This window comes from Helicoverpa armigera, chromosome 3 (assembly GCF_030705265.1).
Source record: "Helicoverpa armigera isolate CAAS_96S chromosome 3, ASM3070526v1, whole genome shotgun sequence".
Taxonomy (NCBI): domain Eukaryota; kingdom Metazoa; phylum Arthropoda; class Insecta; order Lepidoptera; family Noctuidae; genus Helicoverpa; species Helicoverpa armigera.
In genome coordinates, this window is record NC_087122.1 from 5,422,650 (window position 1) to 5,439,027 (window position 16,378).

The 16,378-nt window shown below is 37.8% G+C and overlaps 3 protein-coding genes across 7 annotated transcripts; 2 read left to right on the forward strand and 1 right to left on the reverse strand.

Annotated features, from left to right (window-relative positions):
* Nucleotides 1-127: 127 nt before the first annotated feature.
* On the forward strand, nucleotides 128-10,567 carry LOC110383774 (aspartyl/asparaginyl beta-hydroxylase). 4 transcript variants are annotated; one of them, XM_021344659.3, is made up of 18 exons: nucleotides 128-284; nucleotides 418-527; nucleotides 614-805; nucleotides 1,047-1,156; nucleotides 1,407-1,808; nucleotides 1,900-2,139; nucleotides 2,742-2,877; nucleotides 3,350-3,498; nucleotides 4,026-4,134; nucleotides 5,828-5,905; nucleotides 6,191-6,280; nucleotides 6,358-6,521; nucleotides 6,600-6,939; nucleotides 7,391-7,488; nucleotides 8,403-8,637; nucleotides 8,722-8,827; nucleotides 8,908-9,618; nucleotides 9,746-10,567. In XM_021344659.3, exons 2-18 carry the CDS (start codon nucleotides 476-478, stop codon nucleotides 9,894-9,896), a joined length of 3,363 nt encoding a protein of 1,120 aa, XP_021200334.3. In that variant the 5' UTR covers nucleotides 128-284; nucleotides 418-475; the 3' UTR covers nucleotides 9,897-10,567. The 4 variants fall into 4 exon arrangements, with proteins under 4 accessions (XP_021200334.3, XP_021200335.3, XP_063899617.1 ...); XM_049836765.2 differs by having other exon boundaries at nucleotides 237-288; XM_021344660.3 differs by lacking the exons at nucleotides 1,407-1,808; nucleotides 1,900-2,139.
* Nucleotides 10,415-13,993, reverse strand: Nkain (Na,K-ATPase Interacting). Of its 2 annotated transcripts, none has more exons than XM_021344669.3 (5): nucleotides 13,751-13,993; nucleotides 13,362-13,499; nucleotides 12,739-12,819; nucleotides 12,381-12,633; nucleotides 10,415-12,298 (listed from the first exon to the last, which is right to left on the reverse strand). In XM_021344669.3, the coding sequence occupies exons 1-5, from the start codon at nucleotides 13,802-13,804 to the stop codon at nucleotides 11,589-11,591; spliced, it is 1,236 nt and encodes a 411-aa protein (XP_021200344.1). In that variant the 5' UTR covers nucleotides 13,805-13,993; the 3' UTR covers nucleotides 10,415-11,588. The 2 variants fall into 2 exon arrangements, with proteins under 2 accessions (XP_021200344.1, XP_021200345.1); XM_021344670.3 differs by lacking the exon at nucleotides 13,751-13,993 and adding an exon at nucleotides 13,590-13,737.
* A 358-nt stretch (nucleotides 13,994-14,351) lies between these two features.
* On the forward strand, nucleotides 14,352-15,493 carry LOC110383831 (ubiquitin carboxyl-terminal hydrolase isozyme L3). The gene is made up of 2 exons (XM_021344744.3): nucleotides 14,352-14,510; nucleotides 14,609-15,493. The coding sequence occupies exon 2, from the start codon at nucleotides 14,622-14,624 to the stop codon at nucleotides 15,312-15,314; it is 693 nt and encodes a 230-aa protein (XP_021200419.1). The 5' UTR covers nucleotides 14,352-14,510; nucleotides 14,609-14,621; the 3' UTR covers nucleotides 15,315-15,493.
* The last annotated feature ends 885 nt before the right edge of the window (nucleotides 15,494-16,378 follow it).

The window sequence follows — 16,378 nt, forward strand, 5'->3', positions numbered from 1 at the left end:
TAAAATTGTTTATAAACTAAATCGGAACATTATTAATTTAGCTTTAAAATACGTGTAAAGTAAGTTGTTACGTAATGAACTCGTTTTCATTTTTCGCAAATGGATTATTATCTGTTAAAATAATCATTGTAACTTTATCGTGCATAAGTTACGTGGAATAATTTCTAAACTAAGTAAACTTCTCGTCTATCCCTGTCTCCCTCCTCAGCTGTCTTTGCCGGTTATTTTTAGGTTAAAATCTAAAATAAATTGAAGAAAGCTGCGGTGGTACATTACATAGTTTTGTACGTAGGTTATTTTAACATTTCATCGTGCGCCATTCATTTTCTTTATTCATGAAAATTGCGCATTTGGATACTTGTATAACGCGTGTCATAATATATTATATGCAAGTCTTTATGTTCATTGTTTACTCAGGGTTATGAAACAATAAAGTGGATCTCTGTCGCCTCGGGAGCGCCAGTCTTTGTGAACCATGTCAGGGGACGTTCAGCCAAGGAAACGTAAGGATAAGAAGAGGAAGAAAGGTAAGAAATATGCAGTAAAGGTTTAATATGTGTTCTGCATACCAATGAGGTTTTATTGGATCATCGCTCCTTTATTTGCGTTTCAGATGAGTTAGGCGCAGACGAAACACCTCGTGGTACGGCTGCGGCGCTTGGTGAAGGCGATGTGTTTATGCATTCTCCCAATGAACATGGAACTGGTGGACATTGGTGTGCTAAGATCATATTCTTCTCATTACTCGCTGTGCTCGTAACTCTAATTGGACTGATTATATTGGAAAACAGAGGTCTTACAGAATGTGAGTAAACTTTAACAGAGTTTTTAAGATGTACTTTTTTTTTCTAGGATAGGACAAAGAAATCCATCACTAAAAGTAGTTCTTAAACTAATTTTAGACTGACAATGTAACACATAACTGTTCCCATTTTTCCACACTTGCAGTTCAAAATCATTTTTGCACTATTTAAGCATTTTCAACATTGTATAACTTGAAAACATTGCTCAAAATTTTTAACAGTTTATTATTTTTGACTTTACAGTGGAAGCAAATTCTGTGGAGTCTCAATACTCTGGAATATTAGAAGGTTGGCTTGAAGATGCACCGGAAGATGACCACCATGACGAACATACACTAGAACTAAAGCATCATGTAAGTAGACCCAATAAAACAATAAAATAGATACAACATAACATACATAATACAACAAGGAAAGACAATTGACTGCAATATCATTTTATAAACATTTATTACTATATTATTTACCAAGTTCCACAATCTTACAATAGTGGATCAACTGCATAGACTTCTGTAAGTATTTAATATCCATATTCTATTTCCATAAACGTAGCATTTATGTTTTTTTGTGTATAGCAATGTTTTTACTAAGATTATGACCTAGGATGATGATGAAGAAGATATTGATGATCACAGTCCAGAAGAAATAGATCATGACGATGAGGATGATGATCATGATAATGAGGATGACGATGATGATGATGATGATCATGATGATGGTGATGATGATGATGAACATGACGATGGTGATGATGATGATGAACATGCGGAACAAGATGACGAAGATTCTGCGCAAGAGGACGAAAATGACGAGCGTGAAGACAATGATGAAGATGAAAATTCCAATGAACTTGACGATGACGACGATGGTCAAGAACATGACGGAGATGGTGATGATGATGAAGATGGCGATGATGATAATGAAGACGCTGATGAAGACAATGCAGAACTTGACCAACAAGATGATGACAACGGTGAAGAAAGAAGTTTTGACAAATCAAATGAGGTCTATATAATTTTATTGTCCTGATTTGCTTTTGTGGTAACAGTTTGAAATTTGATCGTACAGTTCTTGTATTCATTACAACTTTCAACAGGATGATGATGATAAAATAGAAGAAGGCTATGGAAAGTATGAGGATAGTGGTGAAGACGACAAAAATAACGATGATGATGACGAAGATGACGACCTACAAAGGGTAGACGAAAACGATACAGGTGAAGATGATGACCAAGATGATGAAAGAAATGATAGTATTGAACACAATGATGACGGTGCTGATGAAGAAAACAGTGACGAAAATAATCAGGGTGGCAATGAATCGCGTGAAAATGAGGTGCAAAGTGTGATGCTTGGCAACAATAAAAGAGTGATTCATTTTGATTGGCACTAACATCTTCAAGCTTTTGTTTTTAAAATTTTAATTTGAGGCACCAATGTTCTAGTGCGTTTATTAAATAAATTAATGATATTATTTTTTTTTAAATCTAACAATAAAAAGAATCGCTATTAATAACATTACAGAAGTGAAACTACACTGTGGTATGGCTTATTATTGTGAATTTAGTTTTGTTGAATCTTAACATACTATGTTCGCGAATTAAGTTAATATAAATTTTCTGTCTGTTTTGTCACATTACCAGTTTAAAAAATTGATTATTGAAGCAATGATATTTGAATGTTTAATATTATGGCTAGGTATGATTTTTCAGCATGGACAAAAAAGATGTGCATGTATGCACTTGTCAAACTCATTTAAACTTTAATATGCAATGTTGTTTTAATGTAAAGGTGTATTTTTCAGACATAAGCACCAATCGATGTATTACGCTTATAGTCTACATTTCTAATTCAGTACATTGATTTGTAGACTACTATGGATGTGATTATAAAAATAAATAATTTAGCGTAGAGGATGACTATGATAAAATATTACAGGACGAAGAAGAAGAACACGAGGATGAAGAAGAAGATTTAGAGGTGGAAGTAGAGAGACTGGAGAAGGAAGTTTCTGATGATGATTTATCTGAGGAACTGCCCGCACCCGAACTTGATGATGACGATAAAAGCGAAGGTGATATTTTTACATTTAATTTTTAAAACCTCAATAAGCTAAACAAAGCAATTAACTAGTGCACATTAATAATGTAATATAACTCGAAAACGGTTGAACTGATTTGGTTGAAAGTTCGTGGAGCTTAGAACCAAAGGATGGACATAATATAGGCTTTCAGCATTTATTTCAAACTAGCTTCCGCCAGCGGCTTCGCCCGCGTAGAGTTCGGTTATATCACGTTTCCAAGAGAATTCTTCAAAAAGCCGGGATAAAAAAAATCCTATGTTCTTTCTCATGGCCAACTCTATGTCTGTACCAAATTTTATTAAAATTTGTTCAGTGGTTTAGAAGTGAACGCGAACAGGCAGACAGAGTTACTTTCGCATTTATAATAGTAGTAGGGATCGGTGTCTGTGATTTGTATCTCAGAAATCCTAAACTAAGTCTGATTCTGTTGTAAATAGTAGTAAAATATTAACAAACATTTCAGAAATATCAAACGAAATAGCTCAAGAAGATGACGCAGACGCTGACGATGGTGCCACGGAGGACGAAGAGTTTCTAGAACCCGACGATATTGACGACGCACTGCCTGAGATCGAACCTATCGTTGCGCCGAAGGGAAAACCTTTAGTTGAGGTAAATTATGATCTGTTTGAATTTTGTGCTGTCATTGGTAATGATTTTTCGAAAATAGTATATCCATTAATTGATGGTCCATCTTTCTTGTTGGTTTTAAATAATGAATCAAGCTTGTTAGCTGTTTTGACTGTAGACTTGAGATATTATACCTTCCGTGGTATACCGCTCATATAGTTATCGGCACGAATCTTGAGCTCTGATCTACATATGCGTAGAAGTGATTTATTAGCAAAGAACCAATCCCGAGTGACGGCTATGACGCGATGCACTGCGGGCCAATCACCGCTTTAGCTCGCTCCCCTCACTTCATACCACAAAAGGGAACCAAAAAATTACTTCTGCGCAGGTGAAGGTCAGAGCTCAAGATTCGTGCCTATGATTATATTAATATAGCGTTTCTGCCCAGAACTCGTGCAATGTTCAGTGACGACAAAAATTTTGGCTGGAACAATACTAAGATGTGTCAAACTTCAATCATTTTATTTGAACTTCATTATTTTTTAAATATGCTCAACGTTTATCAGGTTGAAGAAGACACACCTATCGTCAAGCCTGCTGATACTTTGGCCGAAGAAGAAGAGTACGAGAAACAGCAAGAAGAGTTAAGACGTGAACAGGAACAAGCTTCTCACAGTAAGTTTTTTCATATAATTTTATTAATTTGCATGCCAATAATAAAACCTTAACCTACCAGCTTATTACGGGCTTGTTTAGCTAATAATTCGTAATATAAAATAGTTCCCATTAACACCGTAATATTGAAATTCCATTCTGCTTAAAACATCGGTTTTGGTTTTAATAACAGGTCTAACAATTGATATAGTTTATTTCATAAAACTATGTAAAAATAAATGTTGTGGAAATTAATTTCTTTTATTTTGACCCATTTGCTTTAGTGAGCTAAGTATTTGATTTCTTTTTTCTGTTTTTTTTTAATTTTCAACACAGGTTTTTCTTTTTTTCGGAATTTGTTGTTTTCTTTTGTTGCAACGATTGTAATGTATTATTGGAAAACATATTTATTTAAAAAAGTATTGTTATGAAAACTAAATTTTCGGGCTCGTTTTAGATCAGTGGTCTTTTTTTATATTTAGATATATATACCTCGTACAGAAATCTCATACATATCTAGATCCCTAATAGTTGTCATTATAATGATTACTTTTGAATTTACATATTACAAATTACATTAGACCAAAAACCTAATTGTTAACTCTTCCACTCACACTCACGTGTACCTAATTTTGCTGAATTAATTTCATCTTTATCTTTGTAAATTTTCATACATTTAATTTTGTTTATGTTCGATTAATAACAATAATGATCGCTCTAGCTTACCTACCTCCTTACTCTAGGATCACCTGAAAATGGCTAAACTGTATCTTGTATCTTGTCTACGTTAACGCGGAAAGGGCTTTTGCAATTAGCCTACATCGAAAATAGATTCTCTCGAAGTTCTCATTACGGTCGCGCTATTTTTGTTTCCTAAGACTTTATACATATGTGAGACAAAGGACCATTTGGCATGTTAAGTTTTAAATGTATGCGACGCAAATGACCATTATTCATTGTTCTTGTTATTAAATAAATTATAATTGAGGATGTCGTGCAGACGGGCGACGGATTGATATGACCACTGATTAAATCCATGATAAACTTCAATATGTGTAAGAAATCTCAACTCGATGTAAGAATATATTTGACTACGTTTTTTTTCTCAATTAGTGCTTTTGGCCTTAAGTTTATTTTAACTGCAATGTGACCCAGTAATTTTCATGACATTGCTGTTTTAGAATCCTGTAAGTACGTATTAGGTACACCTTCAGCGTAAACATTATGTGCAAATTTTACGTCCGTAGGTGCAGCATAAAGCCTTTTACACTAAATGCGAACGATATGATTAAATACAGAAAAAAAATCTTACGACTGCAGTGTAATAGCTTGTAGAGCTTTTCGAAGAGCACACTGGTGACTTTCAGTTTCACCGCGTTCCAATCGTGATGGAGCCATGCAGCTGTCCTCTTGAGTCCATCTTTTCGCGTTTTGACTATAGCAGATCCACATCCAAAAACTACAGTTACGCGCTGTCTACAAAAAAGCTACATAACATTGTTAGCCCGCTTCGCCCAATTTTAGCGATTTTGTTTGCCCAACGATACTCCTGACCCGTAGGTATTTTGGCATTGCAGAACCTTACTGACCTGACAAAATTTTATTGATAATCAGACGTAAATTAATCAGTGCGGGCATAGTTTTAGCTATCGGCTTTGACCGTGGTGTTTGTGAGGTGTACGCAACGGTAACGCGTGTGGCGCGTGTGTTGCAGTGTGGCTGAAGCTGGGCGTGGGCGGCGCGTTGCTGTTGGCCACCCACGCCGTCGTGCGTCGAGCCACTGCCCGGCGCGGTGCGTACCATTCATTACTTTCTCATTAGAAACCATTGAATCTTAGAATAACTTTTATAAGTAGATAGAATTGGGATTGAATAATTTCTAACAATTTCATTCAATTGTGAATTGTATTTAGGGATTTGGAACTATTCCAATAAAGTTAACGTACCTATAGTTTAATTCGCATATGAGACATTGATAAATTGGCAAAGATTATCCCATACACACACACATTTAGCATAGGAAGATGTAGACCTATCAACTCAAATTATGGCAATTGAACTGCAATTTTCGTAACAGATGCATCAGCAAGTGAAGAGCACGATATTAGGGAAGAAACACCAGTGAGGGACCGTCGAATGACCCTCATATCTGAAGAAGCCGCAGCTGGTAGGAAATATTTATTACAGGCATTCATACAACATTTTTCCTCGAACCATAAGTTAATCAGTTTTTCGTGACTGCAGCAATTGATGAAGAAGAGGAAATTTCCCAACCAGTTGAGGAAGAAAATCTAGCTGAAAAGATTGCTTCTGTTATTAAATCTGCTCCACCTCAAAAGGAAGAAATTGAAGAAGAGGTAGTAGAGGAGGAAGAAGAAGAAAACGAAGAAGGACCGATAGGAGCCAAGGTAAGATTGTAATCGATATTCTAAATCATTTATTGATCAATCAATCTTCTTTGTAAACGACAAACCAATAATTCACAGGAAGTAAGTGCAAAAGGAATCACGAAAGATAAAGAACTGTACAGCGACGAAGAAGAAGATGAAGAAGTTGAGGAGGAAGAGGAAATTGTTGAAGAAGTAAAGGAGCCTCCGAAGAAAGCAGCTCCGACTCCACAAAATTCGGCGGAGACTAAACCAACGGCTGACGACGATGTACCTGATGACGTGGAAATAATCGATAATGAGCAGCTTGAGGAGGAATATGAAGAAGAAGACGACGAAGAGGAAGAAATATCAGACGTGGATGACGCAGAGCTTCTCAGCCGCCTGGAGGCTAAATACGGGCGTCTGCCCGAACCGGAGCGATTCGGACCAAAACCCAGTAAACACGACTGTATGCCTGTGTCCGCTTGCTCGCGTAGACTCGCAGTTGGCTTCATCACTTAACTTATTAACCCTCCCTGGCATGACTAACTGTAACGTGAGTGGATATGAATTATTCATTAATATACTTATATTTGTTTTGTGCTTTCATATTTTAGGTTCTGTGTTCATTTCAGATTTAATTGCCTTGAACATCTGATTCGATCTACATACATACCCTATTTAGAATTATATCTAAGTATGTAACATAGGTGTCATACGTCATTACAGATTCTGAATAGATCTAGAACTTAGTAATTACATTGACCTCCCAGATTTAGTTAACATTCATCTATTCCCTAAGCCCTAGATCCGGGCAACTGTCTATGAACTGCTCCAAATAACAAAGTGTTTTTATTTTTCACTTTTTTTCTTTATATTTTTTAAATTCTTGTATGTGCAATTTGCAGAGGATGGTGGGAACAGTATAGAGGACGACTGGCCGGGAGAGCCCAGTGATCAGTACTGGCGCCAGCAACTCGACCAAGCGGAGGAAGAGCTACGCCAAGTAAGCACTTACAAAGTTTTTTTTTTATTATTATTTCTTCAAATATATTGTATCTTTATATGAGTATGACCTGTTTTCCACACCTGTGGCCCAGGGAAACTGTTCCCCGGAACAAAATAAAAAGTCTATAACCGTGTCTAAATCACATCTATCTCAATAATTATCTAAATCAGGTCAGAGTTTAGCGTAAAAGCTTGCTTGACAAACAAACACATTTTCGGAATTTCAATGTTATGATCCTTCACACAGCAAGGATGCCGTATTAGGTATATCGAGTGTCTTTGCCTTGTTAAATTAAAATAATTGTTGGTGTATCATTATTTTCTGTTAATATGACTACCTCGAGTGTTTTGATTTTCTTATTTAATTTTAAACTGCACGTCCATATTGTTATTAACTGGCATGCTACCGAGTGAGTTTTTGGGTTTCCTAAAGCCTGTAATAGCTTTGCTCGCTTTCCACGTCATCACAACGATACACCAACAATACAAGAAATCGAGACCTAGGGGGAATTTGACTACTCCAATCGATTCAACCTCAAAATGTTTTCAAAAACGTTTCTCAAACCACTATTATATCAACTTTCAGGAGTGGCTCGACTAACTTATTTTTATTTTTTGCATCCAAAATTCGCATCCATCATACTTTGCTCGTTGTGCCATTTTCCTTTGGACTTGTTGTCGGCGGAGGGTCGGGCTGCGTCCCGCGCCCGCACCCCGCGCGGGTCGCCCCCGCCTTCCTCCGACGACATCGTCTCCCCTAGACTAGGAACTGTTGCTCACCTGCCTCAAAACAAACACGAAGTAGAAAGCAAATCGATGTTAATACGAGTGATTTGCTGGTTAGTGCGTGTTGTGGGCGGGTGAGCGGTTGTGTGTGTGCGTGTGTGAGTGTATCGTGTACTAACGTGCGAGGGCGCGTGGGGCCGGGCGCGGCGGCTGGCGGGCGGTGACGCGCTGGCGGGCAGTGCGCGCGCGCGCTGGCTGCTGGCGCGCGCCGCCGACGCCGAGGCCGAGGCGCGCCGCGACAACCGCCTGCTCTCCGCCGCCATCACCGCCTACCTGCACCTGCTCAAGATGAACGAACGCCTCTCCGACCGCAGGCTGCTCGAGGTCGCGCTAAGAACGCTTGACAGAATACGATTTAGAGGTCATTTTTATTCCATGAATATATATACATACCTATATTCCTAAATAATAATAGAAAATTATAATACACTATTTCTGTTCGCAGGTAATTATTTAAGTGCGGAACCTGTGTACAGGTTGCTCATTCGTCGGTTTCCTGACGTGCCCGACTATCACAATAATCTAACAGTGTCTTTCCTCATGGCTAACAGGTAGCTTTCCATCAAATTTTGATTCTTTCTTGCTGTATTAAAAAAATTATGTTATAAAAATATGCTTCAATATGTTTCAGGGCCGACCTCGCTGAACAGGTCATTAAAGATACGCTTAAAAAGTGGCCCAACGATCGCGTAGCACTGGCCCACCATGGCTTTGTGCTGAAAACTCAACATAACCGCAACGAAGAAGCAGTTGAGGCATTCCAAAAAGCATTGGAGGGCGACGTCGGTCCAGCGACTGAGCCGCGGTTTTATTACCACCTTGGAGACTCGCTCCTCTTGCTGGGCCGATTCAAAGAAGCCCATGAAGTCCACAAGCGTGGAGCGGCACTTGGCCATTTTCTATCACCAGCGCAACGATCACTATATAATGTAGATCGGCTAAAAAGTCAACCATGGTGGAACATAGAGCAGACTCCATATGCAAAGTTAGCTCGCGCCTTAGAAAAATCTTGGAAAGAAATCTTGAAAGAAGGAGAAGCTGCAAAAGCTCTATATGAGAAAGAAAAAGAAGGTCTCAAGGAGCGCGGCGAATGGTCGCAACTGGACTTGTTCGTTCGCGGCCAAGAAATTCCCAATAGATGTAAGAGGGCACCGGTGACGTGTTCGATCGTGCGGTCGGAAGCCGCCGCGGTGGGCTGTCGACGCGGGCAGGTGAAGTTCAGCGCTATGGAGGCAGGCACCCATGTCCGGCCACATGTCGGACCTACCAACTGCCGCTTACGGATGCACTTAGGTCTCAGTAATACCAAAGATACATACTTAAGAGTGGATCAAGAAACCAGGTGAGATAAACAAGTGGCCACTTTTGATTTTAGTGTAATTAATAATACATGTTTTTTAAGATCTTAATAATAGCCTCCTATATGATTTCATCTGAGAACTCGCTAAAACGTGTTATTCAATTGTCAGACAGTGGCAAGTGGGCAAGACGTTCATGTTCGACGACAGCTTCGAGCACGAGGTGTGGCACAACGGCACCGGCACGCGGCTGGTGCTCATAGTGGACGTGTGGCACCCCGCGCTCACGCCCGCCGAGCGCCGAACCCTGCCGGCCATCTGAACGTCCTCTCCGTCCTCGCAGTGTCACAACACTACCGTAGTCTTGGTTTATGACACTCCCATGACCCATGCGGGTGGCGTTCAGACGCCCGCAGACCATGGGAGTGTGACCCAGCTACGGATTACATGTCATAATAAGGCATCCGTTATGTACACACCTTTAGATACTATACCCATATCAAAATAGGGAACAGGACAAGCTAATAAATCCCGATGGGAAAAAGTATTTTTTATGTAAGAATGAATTAAACTAGTCAATTTTACATCATTAAAAACGCATACATCGCGTTTAGCGTTGCATTTAATGTTTACGTGGTTTCGCAAAAGTAATATTGAATTTCTTTAAAAATAATTTGACGCATAATTTTACCGTACTTATGGTAGTTACCTGTAAAGTCTGTCATAGGCATATCAGTTTAAAATCATAAGAGACTATAAATTCGTGAACTGGAAGTTATCAGTCGATTTTATAATGATCATTCATATATAATGTAACTAACATTTTTTTCTTTAAAACTAGTAAATTATTGTTTCGGCTTATTTATGTATATAGCTGGCAATTTTATAAAATATTCATGATCAGTGTATTGAATACCTTGTGATATATTTTTGAAGTCTTATATTTCTCTGTTAAGATTAATTTTAAGAATAAAATTATAGTGCTCGATATAACGTTACTTTTTATTTTCTTCTTCCAATGTATGTAGGTATCATGAGGAGAAATTGTAAAAAAATAAAGATCTGTATTTGCTTAGTAGGTGTATATTTGGTATAAAAATTACCAGATAGTCTGGTTCAAATATAACCCTATAACTTATACACTTAACCTAATAAAGCTCGTTGTAATCTAATTAATTGCTAGGTACAAAATTGGTCCACAGTTCATAATCAAGACTTAAGTAACAAATACAGTCCGATTACTTATACCTTATCTAGACAAATTCGACTTTTGCTTAAACATTTATTATGAGATTCTAGTAATTCGAGAACTTCAATCAATTGGACGGAAGTATAACACTGGAATTCCCATAACATTATAAAATAACTATTGTTTAATTTCTAATTTAGTAATAAACGGATCTTTATACAATTTATTTTGATATATACATTTACAGAACACAAGTAATGTAGTACATACATTACTTGTGTTCATTAAAAATATGTTAGGATCAGCTTCTGGAATGTAAGTCAATGGAATGGTTTAGGCTAGGATTCTATATAAAATGTAAGTATAAACTTATTTTGTGCCCAAACAAATAAGTATAAATTCACTGGGCAATCAAATCAACAATTGGATAATTTATATTAATCTTCAATTCAGTTTAAATGCTTCATAACGACACGTGCTATCGATGTAAAACTAATTATTTCTGGCAGAAACTTAACACTAACAGTTTCATTAAAGCTAATGTCTTGACATAATAATAACAATTCCTTAAAAATATGCTCGCTCAATGACCTAAACCCAAATGAAAAAATTCGTATAAAATCACATTCACATCTTGAAACACTCATTCGTTAAACACACCACTTGATGGCAATATTTCGATATGATTATCTAAATATAAATCAAAACTTAGTGACTACAGTTATAAGGCCAGCAATATTTCGAACAGCATTTACCAAATAACATCACTGAAGTAAGGCACTTAAGTACTCTGCAAGGTCAAGCATCTAGAACATTATTGATTAATTAAGCTGCTATATTCATGTTATAATGATCATTGGTGGGCTGATAGGCGGGCGGGCCAGGCGCCTGCGGCGTGGCGCGGGCGCTATAGGGCGGCGCGGGCGGCGGCGGCGTCTGCCACGCCGCCTCGCCGTAAGCGCCGCCGTACACGTAAGAAGGAGACTCGCAAGGAGTAATATTGTCTGCTCTATTGTCGTATGTGGGTGCGGTCTCATAATTTCTTTCAATATTGTCATAAGATGCAATGTTGGGCTCGTATTTCCTTGGTGGGTTTGGTTCGTTGTAAGGGCCGACTACATCGTAACCTGATTTCATACTGCTACGACCTATGGTGTTATACCTATTATTAGTGACTATAGGAACAGATTCGACTGGGGGTGGTGGGTCATAGGCATCTTCTACACAAGGAAAGTTTTCTCGCTCTGCTGTGTGATAAGAGACAGGACGCGCCGCGTGGAAATTAGAGTAGGACGAGTGCGCCGACGTCGGTCGAGACGCTCTCGACTCGCGCGGCAACGAAGCGTTTGACGATAAGTATCCAGCGTTTCTGTATGAACGACGGGACCTGCGGACTGACGAGTTATTTCCCCGAGAACCTGATCGACGTTTTACTCGACGAGGTGTCATTGGTTTCATTGAAGTTTCACTGATGTTTGTTTCTGTTGGACTTAGTTCAATTGTATACACTGGTCGACGAGACATAGTTCCTTTATCTGCAAATAAAGAAGTGAATGAGCACTACTGTTTATAGCACTTAAAATCAGTATTAAAAAAAATAACTGAATCCATTGTTACCTGCTGCTGGCTTCTGCTTTTTAAAGGATCTATAAGCCAAAACAACAGCGAGTGGTAATGCTGTGGCTGCAAATATAGCAGCAACAGCTGACTGTCCCAGTTCCACATGGTCCCACTGCATGAAACAACCCTCAACTCTTGTGGGTCTCCATGAGCCTGGACCATCCACTTCATCCCAAACTGGTTGACACCCCCAACCATTGCCTTCCCACCAGCTAACACTGCCTGTACCCAGGGATAACAGGCCACTATCCTGAAAAATATTAAAAAATATATAAATTACTTCAACCTATGATACCCCTTATCCTTTGATAAGGGGAAAAATTAAATAAACATAAAATCTTAAAATAAATCATACCCTGTTCAAAGAGCCCAAATTCAGGTAGTAGCATATCAAAAATATATTCCATACTAGCCACATGAAACTCCATATTGCATACTGTAAAGAATAAAAAGGTTTTTTTATTAAAAAATCAGGAGTCACAAACATGTAAAATCAAAAGAGAAAGGTTGAAAATAAAAATGACAATTTAATATGACTAGAGTCAAGATTGACTTATACATGCTGCATACATTCTAAAACTAGTTTGCCCAGCATCACTATGACCTAATGTGGAAAGGCAAGTTTGTTTACATAACAAAAAGATGTTTTCTTTGATAATATACACATTATTAAAATTTCCTTCAATGACACCTAACTATCTTAGGATACATAAAGATTCATTACTTTAATTTTACTTTGGAATAATAAAGCGTTAACCCATTCCCACACATGCATGAGTAAAATTCAATCAGGACCATAAAACTTCCTCCTTTTAGAGGATTGGTTATAAAGAATGTGATAGCAAATTCTTAAATGGTTACATAATGTTGTTTATGGAACCACCTACACATGGTGAAAGCAAAAGAAAAAAGTAGGTCATTTCTTTATCACTTGTTAACAATATACCATAATGCTAAACCGTCTAACTGTTGACTTACCGCTAAAAGATACTTTGTAATATACTGAACAGCTCCAAATGATCCAAATATTATCAAAATTATGTTCGTGAAGTTTGCAATTATTGGCAACCACATATATCCAAGAAAATCAAAGACTTGCCGCTGTATTGTGATGATCTGTAATAAAGAAACAATGATTATAGCAATCCAACCACTGAGTATGAGTCATTTAAATATGATTTCATATTATCAGAATCTGCATGGTACCTAGTGGAGGTCATCAGTAACTAGGTCTAAGAAGTACCTAATCACTACTCCAAGAAAAACAGTCCAATATGATAAATAAAAGTGGTAAGCTTATGAACAGTAATAAGGCACAGCCAATAGAAATATCAACATTTCGATAAGATTTTAACGGCAAGACATACCAATTCCAAAATACAGACGATCAACAATAACGTTCTTAGACCACAAACTGCCATTTCAACAAGTTATCCGACGGAATCGCACAAAAACTTTAAATTTATTTTAGGAAATATACAGGTACATTTTTATAAACACATAACTATCTAATTCTAATACATAAAACTAATAAACTAAACATTTTGAATAACAAAATTATTCCCGTTGTATGTGTGGTAAAAGTTTTTTTTTTTTAATCGGCAATGTTGAGAATAGTGATGTGGTGTTAAATCACTGTCATTATCCGATTTCAAATCGAATATATGAATATCGGATATCCCGTTTTTAAATCGGATTCCCCAGGAGCAAACACGCAGAATCTCTTTGATTTTGAGTAATTATGTGAAAATTTTGACAATATTAATGTAGCACCGGAAAGTAAATTGATTCTAAAGGCTACCATCATGCCATCCCACCCATCATGATCGTATGTAATATATTGAAGTTGAAGAGATGAATATATCGTTTGAATCAACCAATTTGCGCTTAAAATATCGCTTAAGTTTACCACATCAGTTGAAATATAATAACAACTTAGTCGATTCTCTTTTGATGAGCTTAATGAACCCACCTCACAAGGACTACTCTATGTTGATAATCAAAAAGTCAGACGGATTCGGATTGTATTGATCGGTCAGGGTTACTTACTCATCATAATTTGAATTTCCCGAATACGCTACCTCAGTCTGCCTTTGTTTTAGTATTTATTGAGAAGTTTTATAACTGGTAAGTACAATTCATTATGTATTTCTCATAGAGATTGCGTATTAATATCTGAATCCAGTAGGTACCGGTAACCTCACATGTTCGAATTTTACTTCCAGAAATAAAACCGAAATGGCGACTGAAACTTTAATCCCATTAGAATCGAACCCTGAGGTTATGAATAAGTTTTTGCAGAAATTGGGAGTACCTAGTCAATGGGGTATCGTAGATGTTATGGGCTTGGAACCTGAAATGTTGTCGTGGGTTCCTCGTCCCGTGCTTTCTGTCATGCTCCTCTTCCCGGTTTCCGATGCTTACGAAGAACATAAACAAAAGGAAGAAAGCGATATTCTATCGAAGGGGCAAGAAGTTTCAAGCAATATTTTCTATATGAAACAGTTCCTAAGTAATGCTTGCGGCACTGTGGCACTTGTGCACAGTGTTGCCAATAATACTGATAAAATAGAGCTGGCTGAAGGACACATGAAGAAATTCTTAGATGAGGCCAAAGATATAGATGCTTCCGCTCGAGGAAAATTATTAGAAAAGTCTGAAGGTATCATCACTGCCCACAAGGAATTGGCCCAAGAGGGACAAACCAATACTCCCAGTGCTGAGGAGCCTGTCAACCATCATTTTATAACATTTGTTCATAAGGATGGGTCTCTGTATGAATTAGATGGCCGCAAGGCTTTCCCTGTTAATCATGGCCCTACTACACCTGATTCTCTGCTAGAAGATGCTGCCAAGGTGTGCAAGGAGTTCATGGCTCGTGATCCCAATGAAGTACGCTTCACAGTTATTGCATTGGCAGCTTCTGACTAATGTATTGTTGTATAGAGTTGAGCTCTCTACAGCATTTTGCAGGCTGTAGTTTATAATGAGCCGTGCTTCTTATTCAAGCTTAAAAGTATTCTGACGTTTGATACTAAAAGGTGCAATGCAAGCTTTTGTGATACAATATAAAGTATTTATTTTGAAATAAACTTCATAAAAAAGTTAAATGTCTTTGTTTAGAAAACCTTTACAATATGTACCAAAAAGCTGAAACAGAGCCTAACTGACTAATTAGCTCAATGCCACTACTAAATCATAAAAACAAACTAGGCACTGAAGTAAAGATTCTTTAACCTTGTAAATTCATTCAACCAAGCCCTTTATGTGCAGAACCTTATGTTAGCTACCGCTTATGTTTACTGTAGCACAAAGGATTATATGGCTTCAGTTCTTAGGTTTGAAAACGTAAAAATCCGGCACAGTGTGAGTCGGACTCTCTAACAAAGGATTATCAAAATCACGTTATTATGGAAGCCTCTTAAAATATTACATTCTAGTTTTTTGGTTCTTGAGGTACTCTTCTTTATATACGGAACCCTAAAAAGAGCTATTTTGATAATGTAGGTAGGTTGATAGAATAACGTGTCTATACTTTTGCTACCCCAAATAAGTACCAATAGGTACCTATTTGTACCAGACCACTTTCAGACGACTTACGTTAAACTAAAAATCAATAGAGCCAGACAAGACGTATAGACACAGGTATAGGTCTGTATGTACGTACTGCTCAGCTAGACTGGAGTAAGTAGGTACCTACTAGGCAGAAATCGTCTCGCGTCGATAAACACGGTCCGTTCGCGAATTTACTGTCGGTATAATGCTGAGTGTATACCTATATACTATCATGGTATTCACCAGTGCGTGACGGAATTTCCATTTTTTTTTAAACACTAGTTGTTCCCCGCACCGCGGTTCCTACCGCATCCCGAACTCGGGTAAAAAGTATCTTAATAATAGCCAAGCTCTAGACTGACAATCTGATAGCCAAACATTTAAATCGGCATAGTAGTTTTGGCGTAAATGAGTAACAAACATACATGCTTGTGGAAAAC

Bases quoted from the DNA above. Each gene is read 5' to 3' on its own strand.
- LOC110383774 (XM_021344659.3), top strand. From the start codon at position 476: ATGTCAGGGGACGTTCAGCCAAGGAAACGTAAGGATAAGAAGAGGAAG. The intron at 806-1,046 runs GTGAGTAAACTT...TTGACTTTACAG, and splicing joins AAACAGAGGTCTTACAGAAT to TGGAAGCAAATTCTGTGGAG. The intron at 7,489-8,402 runs GTAAGCACTTAC...CTAACGTGCGAG, and splicing joins CGGAGGAAGAGCTACGCCAA to GGCGCGTGGGGCCGGGCGCG.
- LOC110383831 (XM_021344744.3), top strand. From the start codon at position 14,622: ATGGCGACTGAAACTTTAATCCCATTAGAATCGAACCCTGAGGTTATG.
- Nkain (XM_021344669.3), bottom strand. From the start codon at position 13,804: ATGGCAGTTTGTGGTCTAAGAACGTTATTGTTGATCGTCTGTATTTTG. The intron at 13,500-13,750 runs GTATGTCTTGCC...TCTTTATTACAG, and splicing joins TCGTCTGTATTTTGGAATTG to ATCATCACAATACAGCGGCA. The intron at 12,299-12,380 runs GTAACAATGGAT...CTTTATTTGCAG, and splicing joins AAAGCAGAAGCCAGCAGCAG to ATAAAGGAACTATGTCTCGT.